Source organism: Halichoerus grypus, chromosome 11 (assembly GCF_964656455.1).
Source record: "Halichoerus grypus chromosome 11, mHalGry1.hap1.1, whole genome shotgun sequence".
Taxonomy (NCBI): Eukaryota; Metazoa; Chordata; class Mammalia; order Carnivora; family Phocidae; genus Halichoerus; species Halichoerus grypus.
The window spans coordinates 11,297,158-11,311,227 of record NC_135722.1 but is presented as its reverse complement, the minus strand read 5'-3'; the positions used below and the strand labels follow the sequence as shown (position 1 = coordinate 11,311,227).

Here is a 14,070-nt window from a genome sequence, read left to right as displayed (position 1 = left end):
TAAGCACGTAGGTAGGGAATCTGATGCCCTACAAGGCAGCTAAGGGAGATGCTGGAATTGGCTGAGAACTTACCTTCCTCTGGAAGGAGGAATGATCTTCTAATCCAAGTGTTATTTCTAAAGGTTTCCCTCAATCCTCAAGCCTTTATAACTTCTGCAGGGATCTTTGGGACCAATCTCCCCCGGGTGTCCCCAGATCCCTGTCCACAAACAAGTGCCAGGTGGTGGCACAGACCTTGTCATTGTTCCTCCTTCCCAGAAGCCAAACTCACCGTCAGGGGTTTCTGTCAAGCACAGTGTCTCTTCAGCAATCTTGCATCTTGCTGTGTTTTAGTTCAAGTGAGGCATTTATCCCTTGGAACCTGGTGTTTTAGGAGGGTTTCACAGTCCACCAGTCAAGTTTCACCTCCAACAGTGGTTTATAGCCCTTAGAAATTCAAAGCAAGAGAAACAAACAACCTTTATCATCCACTGTTTAGTAGCTTTTAAAGAGTTGACTTACATTTCATTGGTAGTTTGCCTTGATGAAGTCACCCCCTTTCTCAATTGTTTTAAAAATAGTGCTTGGGTGTTATTTTCTGTGATAACGTCATTAAGCCAAAAACCAACAACCAGAATAGTCTTTCTTCTGGAGTAAATCACTGGTGTCATTTTCATAAAGAAAAAACATAATAGTGTATCTAATCACCTAGATAAAGGTTGAGAAATTGAGTCAGACATCTGATTATTATTATTTTGTATTGAAGTATATTTAACAATGTTATATTAGTTTCAGATGTACAACATATTGATTGGACAATTCTATACATTACTCAGTGCTCACCACCGTAAGTGTAGCCACCATTTGTCACCATGCAACATTATTACAACATTTTTTTTTATATTTATTCATTAGAGAGAGAGAGAGAGTACACAAGCAGGGGGAGAGGCAGAGGGAGAGGGAGAAGCAGACTCCTCACTGAGCTGGGAGCCTGATGTGGGGCTTGATCCCAGGACCTGGAGATCACGACCTGAGCTGAAGGCAGTTGCTTAACCATCTGAGCCACCCAGGTGCCCCAACATTATTACAGTATTATTGACTATATTCCCTATGATGCACTTTTTATCTCTGGAACACTTGTTTGTTTTGAGGCAAGCCCTGTGACATTTTGTAGGATGAAGGCAAAATTTTGCATTAACAGCATACTTCATTGCTGTTCATATATTCTGATGTTCGGTAGACATATCTTTAGGTTATGTCTTTAAATTTTAAAATCATTATTATTCTCTCAAAAAGTGATTTGGTATCACTACCACCACAGGGGAATATCACCATTATTTTCAAGAGACCTAAAACTTTTCTTTATTAAAGAAGGAGGTATCCCTGAAATTAATAATACACTATATATTAACTAATTTGAATTCAAATTTAAAAAAAAAGAAGGGGGAAGTTGGAGAAAAAGAGGTGGACAAATTTTTGTGGATTTAAAAATATGCTCGTTTAAAAATAATGTAAAGTATGTGTGAAGTGTGCACATATCATAATATATAATGTTTTCTAAGTGCTTTTACATTACTCTTTTTATTCTCACACTATCTTATGAGGTTGAAATGATCATTTCCATTTTACAGATGGGTCAGTAGAAGCTCACCTAGGCTAAGTAAAGGATAGTGCTCAAGCCAGGGCTGAAATTCAGATTTCATAACTTAAAGTCTTTTTTTATTATATTAAACTGGCTTTAGTCTGTATTATTGTGGCTATAATAATTATTACTGCTTGTTATTAATTAAGCTTTTTGGTTTAATTTTATTAAAACTTCTCTCTAGTAACCTTTTCTCTTTCCACCCTTTGTCTTTCTGATTCTATATTTCTCTTGATCATATAACCTTTAGAAGAGGATCATTTTCATGGTCCCTTGGCTTATAAAGCTTCCTTGAAGTAGAAAAAAATGATTCTTTTTCAAGTTAAAAAGTTAAGCTGAGCACATTGTTTTTCAGTCACAATTAGAACAAACATGATTTCTGTATAAAGTATACAGATCAAATTATTGAACTTAAATAATAGAAAAATTGAATTTTTAACTACAATAAATATGTCCTGGATATAGTAATTTTTTAATTGTTATTTTAATTTTTAATTGAAGTGTAGGTGACATATTGGTTTCAGTTGTACGACATAATGATTCGATAGTTCTATATCTTACAAAATGCTCATCATGATAAGTGTAGTCACTATCTGTCACCACACAAAGTTATTGCAATATTTTTTTCTCCTTGATTTTATTTATTTATTTGAGAGAGAGAGAGAGAGACAGCATGAGAAAGAGAGAGAGAGAGAGTTGCGAGCATGAGCAGCGGGGAGGGAGGAGGGAGAAGCAGACTCTCTGCTGAGCAGGGAGCCCAACATGGGGCTCGATCCCAGGACCGTGGGATCATGACTTGAGCTGAAGGCAGACGTTTAACTGACTGAGCCACCCAGGTGCCCCCAAAGTTATTACAATTTTGACTGTATTTCCTATGTTGTACTTTTTATCCCTGTGACTTATTTATTTTATAACTGGAAGTTTCTACCTTAGTCCCCTTGACCTATTTTGTTCATCCCCCTACCTCCGCTCTACTCTGGCAACCACCAGTTTGCTCTCTGTATTTATGAGTCTGTTTCTCTTTTGTTGTTGTTGTTTGTTTGTTTGTTCATTTGTTTTGTTTTTTAGATTCTATATATAAGTGAAATCATATGGAATTTGTTTTAATAATTTCTTACAAAATATTTATACCTCTTGCTTCCATGGAAACAAACTTTTTCTGAGTATTTCAGTGCTTACCAGTTCTAATATCTGTTTTATAGAAGCCATCACTAGATTTACAGTCATCTTTCTTTGCCATTTAGACCTCAAGGTTTTTTTTAGTTTTTGAAAATTATTAACATATAATGTATTATTTGTTTCAGGGGTACAGGTCTGTGATTCATCAGTCTTACACAATACACAGCACTCACCATAGCACATACCCTCCCTGATGTCCATCACCCAGCCACCCCATCCCCCCACCCCCCTCCCCTCCAGCAACCCTCAGTTTGTTTCCTGAGATTAAGAGTCTCTTATGGTTTGTCTCCCTCTCTGGTTTCGTCTTGTTTCATTTTTTCCTCTCTTCCCGTATGATCCTCTGCCTTGTTTCTCAAATTCCACATATCAGTGAGATCATCTGATAATTGTCTTTCTGTAGACCTTAAATTTTAATAAATATTAAATTTGGGAAGCTATGTTCTCCACTAGCAACTGATATTGGCAAATTTAAAAATGAGAGTTAAAAAATCCCGAGACCCAGATAGTATTTGAAAATGTGCCTAGTAAATTATTACTGTAAATACATTGCACTACTAAAACAGGAATCTCATACTAGAGCTTAGAAAACTAAGATTTTTAATTCCGCATACACTGAGTTCATATCAACAGCACATTCCTTACTGTGCTCACTCAATTTCAAGGATAAAGTTTTACAGATGACTACAGTAGCTCACTTTCTTCATAATTCATTAAATTACACATGTCAACTTGGATACTGAAAATTCTCTTAGGAGTATAAACCTTTCTTTGCAAGATAATATTGGTATTTTCAATAGAGAAAAACAATAAATTGATTTGAAATTGATGAGCTGATTGTGAGATTCTCAATTCACAGTTGAAATGCATGTTGCTCCTGTTTTTTTTGTTTTGTTTTGTTTTGTTTTTTCTTTTAATTTTCTGGGTTGGAGAAGTTGCCAGCACATTCAGAGACTCTGAAAAATTTACTTGGAATCAATATATATATATAGTGGTTGCTTTTTTTTTTTTTTGAAACAATTTATTGGTCTCTTTCATTGCTTCTAAGGGCATTATGTACAATGAATTTTGGTGCCTGCATTATATTACTTAAAATATTAATTTACATAAAATATGCCAAATTATAACTTGGAAAAGTGAATTTAAAAGTAGCTATTTTCTAAAGTATGTCTTTGCCTTGCATTCTAGAAACTATATCCTTATTTATATCATCAGCAATTTTCTGAAGAGCATCGTATACTGTGTTTTTAGAGGCATGATAGCAAACTCAATTTTTCTATTATATATTTGACAATAGCTCCAAATTTATTTGGTAAATATAACTTGGATTTGTTCTAGCGTTTTTGTTGGGATTGAAAAATCATTGTATATCCCTTGGATGATATAAAAGTTCACTGGCATCAAAAGTGAGTTTTGCTAGGGGCGCCTGGGTGGCTCAGTCGTTGAGCGTCTGCCTTCGGCTCAGGTCATGGTTTCAGGGTCCTGGGATCGAGCCCCGCATCGGGCTCCCTGCTCCGCGGGAAGCCTGCTTCTCCCTCTCCCACTCCCCCTGCTTGTGTTCCCTCTCTCGCTGTGTCTCTCTCTGTCAAATAAATAAATAAAATCTTTAAAAAAAAAAAAAAAAAAAAAAAAAGTGAGTTTTGCTACTTTGTTCACAATAGAATGGTCTAGAATGTTTTAGAGGATCTATGTTTCAACATATTATGTATTCCATACAAATTTGTACCATTGTCATATGTCTCATTCACTCAAATTATTTGTATCTGGATTAAGCTCTTTTTGGCACACACACACAAAAAAAGCTAATGTCCACTTAATGCATACAACACAATATCTATTATATAGTAGGTCCTCACAATATCTATTATATAGTAGGTCCTCACTAAATTGTCCAAATATGAAATATCTCCATATTGTGATTTATTATATATTAAAATTGTTCATGTTATTTTTCTGCTCTGTGGCCCACTGTTACACTATTGTTTAAAAACAAAATGATACTTACCATTCAAGACTTTCTCTATAATTTTCTTCTTCTTAAATTCCATTAGATTTTCAGCAGAATCTCAGTTTTACTCAGTATTCTAATCAGGCCATTTCCTAAATAGGTTCTATACTTTCCCACCTACATGCTTTTGCTCATCTCATGCCATTATACTAGATATATCCTAGGGTCTCTTGCCATCAAACTCCAACCTATCCTAAAATTCTTACTTAAAGAGGTATTTTCTCCATAAAGTCTATCCTAATAGTGTATTTAGGAATAGGCTCTTTAAACTTTCATAGTTCTTTATATAAGCCTTGTCTATGATATTATCTTATAGGTAATTGTGTACTTAAAAAATTATTAGACTACAATCTGATTAAGGGCAAAAACAATGGTAAATTTATTTTTTAATGATTCTACACATATAGTTACTCGATAGATACTTGTTAACTTAAATCAATCTTCTTGGCCACAGAAATGATGAGACAGCAAAGACTTGGCGATGTGAGAAGAACAACTTTAGACTAGAAAGCTGTGCTCATTCAATGGGACTCACAGTAGATTTTTGTTCAACAAATATTTATTTTGAGTGTTCTCTTTGTGCTAGAAGATGTATTAGCATTTTAAGTGTGCAACTGACCTGAGAGGAGGAGACAATAAACAGGAACCTACAGGAACTGTCCCTCAAAGATGCAGAACTTTGAAACAGAATGCGGACTGCTCTTGCTGAGACAAAAGTTTAAGTTTTTATTTATTTGAGAGAGAGAGCCAGCTAGTGAGAGAGAGCATGAGTTGGGGGAGAGGGAGAGGGAGAAGCATGCTCCCCGCTGAGCAGGGAGCCTGATGTGGGGCTTGATCCCAGGACCCCTGGATCATGACACGAGTCAAAGGCAGACCCTTAACTGACTGAGCCACCCAGGAGCCCCGAGACAAGAGGTTTTAAAAGAAACTTCACCGGAAAATGGCATTAGTTAATGAGAGCCTGAGACAATAGGAAAATCTCAGGAGACTAGGTATTGACGCTGTAGAAGAGCCAGAGATGAACATATCACATTGTAGTAACGATTAGAACAACTTAAAAATCAGATAGTAAATAGGTTAGCCTGGTGATGGGTATTAAAGAGGGCACATTCTGCATGGAGCACTGGGTGTTATACGCAAGTAATGAATCATGGAACACTACATCAAAAACTAATGATGTAATGTATGGTGATTAACAACAACAACATAATAAAAAAATATATATAGAATTGCCAAAAGCCATAAAGAATGCAAACTATGTTCTTCTCCAGAAGACCAGGAACCAGGGACCAGCGCTGTTGCAGAACTTAGCTGGAGGAAGACTGAGACCACAGTGGGTGATTATGGGGTTCATCTCTAAGCCAAAATAAGAAGCATTTTTTTGGGGGGGGGTGACTAAAAGATTATCTCCAAATGTAAGAGTCCCACCAATCCTGAAAAGAAACTTTGTGCAATGTCTGCTTTTCAACCTCAAATGGAGATTTAAAAAAAACAACTGAACTTGGATACTCCACAAGTTGTATCTACCAAGTCAACCTGTGGTTTGAGTTTATTTAGCATAAAATAAGAAACATAAACTCTATAAAACCTCTACCCTTTCCATTTTGGCTTTGAGAACAGGAAACTTGAAGATATAGGGACCTTTAGAGGGACAAAAAATAAGCTCTCTTTTATGAAATCCCAGAATGTAAAACAAAACCCAACAAGAAGAAATTATAGAGAGATAGCTTTTAGTTCTATAAAAAAGGAATATCTTCATTGGTTCTGGTTTTGGTAAAATGAAGTAAGCATCATCTACCCTGTCCCTCCCACTGAATGCAGCTAAAAAACTTGGACAGAAAGCAAGGAGCAGCCATTTGAGGACTCTGAAAAGCAAATAGTAACAGGTGGTTTGGGAAAGAAGGCCAGATTTGGAGGACAGCTGACCTGGTGGTTGGTTTGCCCCTTTTTGTTCCCTCTCCTATGTCCCCTGGCCTGGACTCAGGGCAGCCTGAAACCCAGAAGTGGGTATTGGCATGGATAGACAGGACTCCAAGAGGAACCATCTAGTTCAGACTGGAAGAGTGAGAAAGGGATCTCCTGCTGGTGACAATGACAGCAATGGGACCCACAGGCACCTAAAACTCAGGGGGAAAGATACCTTTTTCTCCAATGAAAGAACTTGTTGTCTCTAGAAGGTAAGGTGAATCCCTGTGGATTTTTTTTTCTCTCTCCTGTCTTCCTGCCATTTGGACTCAGACCTGGGTGCAGTCAAGGGAAATTCCCTTCAGAGTAAGTAAATAAACCTTAGCCTTCTGACCAAGCAGGAGAACCCAGGGAACTGGAAAGTACCAGGCAGATTTTGCAGAGGGAGGATCTCAGGAAAGTGACCTGATAAAGCTGTTTATGAATTCTTGGGCTCACCCCTGAGTCACAAATGGGTGGAAAGGAATCCGAACAGCACGCTAGAGACTTTGAAGACTTAGATGGAACTAAGAGATAAACCACCTTCCAGGTGCCAGACTGGCCACTGGGTAGAACACATGTGGAACATATCTGAATATCACATCAAAGGCTTTGAAAATTGAACTAACATTGAAGTTACAACATAAAGGGGTGGGGTGGTGGTGGTCAAAGAATTTCCAACACTTTGAATCTGATAACCAGAGAAATTACTGAGATTAGGGTTGATAGTAACCCTGCCAGCTCTAGTCTCCAGAAGAGAATGAGGATGGGGAACAGATGGTAAAGATTTGGGGATTGCCGTCAATGTTGATCCCTTCCCAACTGGACTACTTTCTAGATCAGTGGCTCTTACGCTGTATTATGTATCAGAATCACATGGAAGGCTTGTTAAACCTCAGATTGCTGGACCCTACCTTCTCCTACTTCTGATTAAGTAGATTTGCTGGGGCGGGGCTGAGAATTTGCATCTGTAACAGGTCCTGGGACCTGCATGCACTATGAGGGTCACTGTTGTAAAATAGCATTGCAGAGGAACCAACAGGTTCCAATAATTGGAATTATTGAGAAGCTAGCCAGGATCCTCTGTGACTTTAACCTTTTTGTCTAGCAGTTATGTGTTAGATATTAACCACGCCCCCCCGACACACATACCTTGGCCCCTAACCCTAACTCTAACCTCCAGAAACAGCTACTTCTCACATCTCCCCTTCTTTTTCTTCATTTCCTCCCCCTCTACCCCCTCATCCTCCCTCCTCATTCTTTTTTCTTCTCTTTCTCTAGCAACTACTATATTAGCTATTGAAAAAAAAAATATGTGATTTTCCTGACCTTCAGGGACAACAAGAACTCCTTCTCTTTATTTGCTTTCCCTTCCCTCTTCCTCTTTCTCTTTCTTCTCCTCCCTCTCTCCCTACTTTTACTCCCTCCTTGTTTTGGATACAATAACAAAACATAGTTGGAATTTTCATCAGAACAATGAGAATTCTCATCAGAGTGATGACTCAGAAGAAGCCCCAGAATTTTTCCTCCAGTAATTATTCACAAGTTGTTACAACATGGGACACTGGATTCCATTGCTCATAGATATTGTAATGCCTTTTGGCTCATTTAGTAGTTGGCCACCTACTCCTGAGTTTTCCAGGTGAATAATGGATCTATGGATGGGATTCAGTGGTTCATTTACAATTTTTGTAAACTTAACATACTGGATATATACATACAGAGATATCAATCTTTAGAAAATCAAACTAAAAATCCCTGTATTTGCAATGAAGTCCACCACTCAACACTGGATGCTCCTTCTGTACTTTTTTGGTCTTTGGGATTTGGGCAGGAGGAAAAGAACGTGAGAAAGGTAACAGGAACTAGTTTTGCCAAGCCCTACAAAGAATAGGAAAGAGTATTTTTGAATGTCAAGAAAGAAAACAAAAACTATATTTACAATCTTTCTGAAATCAAGAAATGAAGAATGAGTTTGTTTTAATTCTTCTCATAATTTTCCATTTTAGAAAAATATCCACCAGTAAACTCTTCAGCCTACCTATATAAACAGCATCACAACACTGTACCTGAATTTAATGACCAGAAGAAGTGGAGAAGCTTTATGTACAAAAAAAAAGTTTATTATAGGTATTATTGTAAAACTGGAAATATCTAAAATGTTCAGTTTTGGGGAATGGTTTGACTCTGTATTAATCAGTGATTGCTGCAAAAATGTCATACAACAAACAAATCCCAAACCTAGTAACTTGTAAGTATTTATTTAATGATTTTCTTATATTTTTATTTGTTTATACAGGTGATTTTATGTCAGCTGGGGCAGCTCTGCTTTAGGTTACAGGCTGGCTACGCTTGGATCCAGGTTTTAGATTATGTTCGGGTCTGCTGCACAGATCTTGTTTTAGGATTGATGGGTCAGCTGCTTCCTGGGGCATGCTTTCCTCATTGTGATACAGGAAGGTGAGGGGATTAGTCAAACTAAGCAAGCATGTCTGAAACCTGTGTGCCATCATGCCCACTAGTATTCCATTGGTCAGAGTCACGTGACCAATGTCAGTGGAACCAGCCAATTTACTCTGCCACTGAAGGGTTACATGGCAGAGGGAGTGACGACAGAATTGAAAACAACAGTCTAAATCTACCACACTTTTCCAATCACACGATGAGATGTTTTTCTTTTAAAAAAACCTTGTTATTGTGGATAATGGCAAAAATATTAAAGCAGCTAGAAGAGTACAATGAACCCCCACGTACCCATTACTCAGCTTCACTAGTTATCAACTCCTGGCTACCTTTCTTTCATTTATATTTTCGTTCACTCCCTTGAGTGGATTATTTAATCTCCTGGATATCATGCCCTTTAGGATCTATCTCTGAGAAAATTTAAAAAAATTTTTAAGATTTTACTTATTTGAGAGAGGGAGTGTGCATGAGCAGGGGAGGGGCAGAGGGACAGGGAGAAGCAGATTCCCCACTGAGCAGGGAGCCCGATGACGTCGACGCAGGACTTGATCCCAGGACCCTGGGATCATGACCTGAACCGAAGGCAGATGCTTAACCAACTGAGCCACCCAGGAGTCCCTGAGATAATTTTTTTTAAAAAAGCATAGCCACAATCCCTTGAACTAATAATTTCTTAAGAACATGATAGAAATAAAATTCTATAAGAGCGCACAGGCAGGAATTTCTCTGACATTGGCTGTAGCAACATTTTTCTAGATATGTCTCCTGAGACAGGGGAAACCAAAGCAAAAATAAACTATTGGGACTACATTAAAATAAAAACTTCTGTACAGCAAAGGAAACAATCAACAAAACAAAAAGACAACCTACTGAATGGGAAAAGATATTTGCAAATGATATCTCCCATAAGGGGTTAGTATCCAAAATATATGAAGAACTTACATACAACTCAACACCAAAAACAACAATCCCATTAAAAATGGGCAGAAGATATGAACAGACATTTCTCCAAAGAAGACATACAGATGGCCAAGAGACACATGAAAAGATGCTCATCATCAGTTATCATCAGGGAAATGCAAACCAAAGCCACAGTGAGATATCACCTCATGCCTGTCAGAATAGCTAAAATCAAAAACACAAGAAATGAGTGTTGGCAAGGATGTAGAGAAAAAGGAACCCTCGTGCCCTGTTGGTGGGGATGCAAACTGGTACAGCCACTGTGGAAAATGGTATGGAGGTTCCTTAAAAAATTAAAAACAGAATTAGCATATGGAGGTTCCTCAAAAAATTAAAAATAGACTTACATGTACTGGGTATTTACCCAAAGAATGTGAAAACACTAATTCAAAAAGATATAAGCATCCTTATGTTTATTGTAGCATTATTTACAATAGCCAAATTATGGAAGCAGCCCAAGTGTCCTTCAATAGATGAATGGATAAAGAAGTGGTATATATATACAATGGAATATTACTCAGCCATAAAAAAGAATGAAATCTTGCCACTGCAACAGTGTGGATAATGCTAAGTATAAATAAGTAAGTCAGAGAAAGGCAAATACCATATGATTTCACTCATAGGTGAAATTTAAGAAATAAAGTAAGTGAGCACAGAAAAAAAGACAAAAAAAACCAGCCTCTTAAAAAAAGAACATGAAAGAATCTTAGTTATCAAAAACTGTGTCTATAAAAGGTTTGTAATGACATAGGAAATGAATATAACTTTTAGTGAAAAAAGATAATGTATAATTACACGTATGTTAAAAATATGCTGTACAAGAGATCAAATGGAAATTTCACAAAATGTTAAGAACAGTTGTTTTTTAGTGCTGGGAATAAAGTTAATTTTTTAAGAACATTTTATTTTTATCCATTTAGATACTTTAATAATTATGGATGACTTTTATAATGAAAATAATGTCAAATTTAAATTTAAACATGAACTTAGGTTGCTGGGCAAGTCAGGTTACTTATATGGATATGCAATCTTCCCCGATAGTCCTATTATTAGTTTACAGAAAAGGAAGCATACAAAATCAGAAAGAGTAGCATACTTGCCATTGGAAGATCTTGGGCATATCACTCAAACTGAGTGTACTCTTCATTTGCCAAACGAGCATAATATAATGACAGACTAGGAACAGTTTGATCTTGAGGATCAAGTGCATATGAGGACATTCTGTAAATGGAAATTTGCTATACAATTGAAAAATATTATTAATATTTCTGAGACCAAATTCCTAGCTAGAACCAAGGTTAATAACCATAATATCATGTTCTAGACAGCAGGCTGTGGGAAATTGTTGTGTTCTTTAGTTTCTTATGGTCAGTTGGAAAGAGCACTGGGCTGATAACCAGGGTGGCCTGGGTTCTAGGTCTGGTGTTGCCACTCACTAGCCTGGTTACCTTCTGAGAGTCCTTCCTACTTTTTGTTGTTGTTGTTGTTGCAAAAATTAGGAAGCCGTGTTAGATGATATCTAAGGGCCCTCTATATATCACAAATAATTGTTGGTAAAATGACTAATGCAAAATTTTGGAACTGAAAATTAATTTTTCACAGAAGGCATAATACCAACATTTGCTTGCCGTCATTAGGTTCATTTGTTTACTGTCTCTGTAGGTTGATGTTCTGCACTGTGTGCAAATTTGGTGAGAGGAAATGGACCAATTAAAATGTGGAAGCCAAGTTTTCATAAAGCAGATGACAGAATAGATCATGGAGTTTTATATTTAGAGCCATGCAGTATATCCAAACAGATCATTTTGGGAACCGTTACGCTGCCTTCAACGTGAGCTGGACTTGATCAAAACATTTAAGTTGAAGTTTTGCTTTTGTCCCTTACTAGCTAGGTGACCTTGGGCAAATGCCTTAACTATCTGGATGCTCCATTTCTCAATCTCACAAATGGGTATCATAATGTCAGTTTAATAGGGACTCTGTTAAAAGGATAAACATGATAATATTCTTGGAATAGCTTTATATATGAAAAAGTTCTGTATATAGCGAAGTCTCTATTTGATGTTCAAAAGGGTAAGTCATCTGGAAGTGTAGCATTGTCTGTTTTCATTCATCTTAATGAAGGAAGCTGGTAAAGGGAATAATCAAAGCCCATAGGTATTAAGAAAGAAGTGAACAAAAGAAATAATTAGTTTCAAAACCTGGACAAGAACCAGAAATGGAAGTTGGAGTTTTGAATGTTGACATTGGAGCAAGAGATTTGTCAGGAGACCAGGCTTCAGCTCAATAATTATCTGTTCCCCAGCTTCATTACCCTGGGCCTTATTAAATGAAGTTAGGACCTTTAGGGATATATATGTGGGCATGATATAATAATTCTCAAATGATACTGTGTGACCTTAAGGCATAATCATCAGACTCAAGAATAAAGTTGAATTTGTTTATTAACTCTAGCAAAGAGAACTCAGATAATAACTGTAAACAAAGACACCGCATACATCTAAATAAAGGATACCAGTCCCCAAATACTGGGGTCAATAGTTGAGAGATATTTTCTTGTTTCATGCATTGGCACAACTCATTTTTAAGACTGCACAATTTTATATTCTTTTTCCTCTTATGTCTTACAGAACCATGATTGATTATTATATCTTGATTATTTTATTCCTCAGATTCTTGATACCTTGGGAAAATAAATATACTGTCTTTTCTAATGATAAAATAAACAATGGTATTAGCTCCTCATGGCAGTCCAAATGCAAACCTTGCTCTCTCTCTCTGGTGCTCCTTTCCAATTCTTATCCCGGGAAACTCTAGCTCATCTCCTCACATGCTCCAGTACCAAATCTGTGAAGGCTTGGTCAGTTACTCCACGCTGCAGTCCACTCCCCTCCATGGCTCTCACAGCACTTTATTCATATTTCACTCTTAGCCTTTGTTGCATCAAATCATGGTGGTTTGTTAACATGTTTGTTACCCCCTCTAGACTACGAGCTGCTTAGAGAGAAGAGCATGTCTTTTCCATCTTTAGGTCTCAGGATCTCATCTAATATCTGATGTTGGGTATGGGATGAAGTTAGAAGAGAGATAGGAGGCACTCAGTGCCTGAATTCTTGATCTAATTTTTGACCCACATCTCTTCTCTGAATTGGATGTATGTTTAAAAGACCAAGCCAAGTGGTGCCTGGGTGGCTCAGTCAGTTAAGTGTCTGCCTTTGGTTCAGGTCATGATCTCCAGGTCCTGGGATTGGCCCCATGTGGGGCTCCTGGCTCAGCAGGGAGTCTGCTTCTTCCCCCCTCCTCCCCGCTCATGTTCTCTGTCTCTCTCTGTCTCAAAGGAATAAATAAAATCTTAAAAAAAAAGACCAAGCCAAGAAAAGGAAGTCTTGTGATGATTATTCTTCTCTTTCCTTGTTTTCTATCTCTCCCATTGCTCCATTCCTTCATTTCTTTCATCTTTCTTCTCTTCTCATCTGTAATAAGAAAAATATTCACAGTCTAAAAAATAAAGCAATGAATTATAACCTATTCATGATTATATGCTGGTATAAATATGTAACTAAATAAAAATTTAAATGAGAGAGCATAGAAAAATCTCCCATACAATACAATTCCAAATAATTTATGTAGATACTCCCCCCTCAGTTTGGGGAGCATGACTCCCTACTCTGTAAGTGTGGGTTGAATATGGTGACTTCCTTCAAAAGAATACGGTATGGAAAAGGAGAAAAGAGAGTAAGTTTACACTGGAGAAACCTGACAAATACTGCCTCTGCCACGTGATCAAAGTCAACATCAACAGTGAAGTCATGTTTACAGTATGTACCCTTGATATAATGTGATGAGAATGACAGTCTACCTCTGCATCTTTCTTCCAAAAACCTGTAACTCAGACAA

General features: G+C 37.2%; 1 protein-coding gene across 9 annotated transcripts in view; it reads left to right on the top strand.

The window, feature by feature from the left end:
* Window positions 1-14,070, top strand: part of LOC118547243 (uncharacterized) — a 215,832-nt gene that overhangs the window by 14,325 nt on the left and 187,437 nt on the right. For 2 of the 9 annotated variants that reach the window (XM_078057963.1, XM_078057962.1), the window contains exons 4-5: window positions 8,760-9,001; window positions 11,836-13,868. The exons of 5 other annotated variants lie outside the window; for them this stretch is intronic. In XM_078057963.1, the coding sequence (XP_077914089.1) occupies window positions 8,760-8,908 (149 nt within the window). In that variant the 3' untranslated portion in view covers window positions 8,909-9,001; window positions 11,836-13,868. Of the gene's footprint in view, window positions 1-8,759; window positions 9,002-9,049; window positions 9,211-11,835; window positions 13,869-14,070 lie in introns of those variants that run through there. 2 more of the 9 variants (XM_078057964.1, XM_078057969.1) reach the window with 2 other exon arrangements.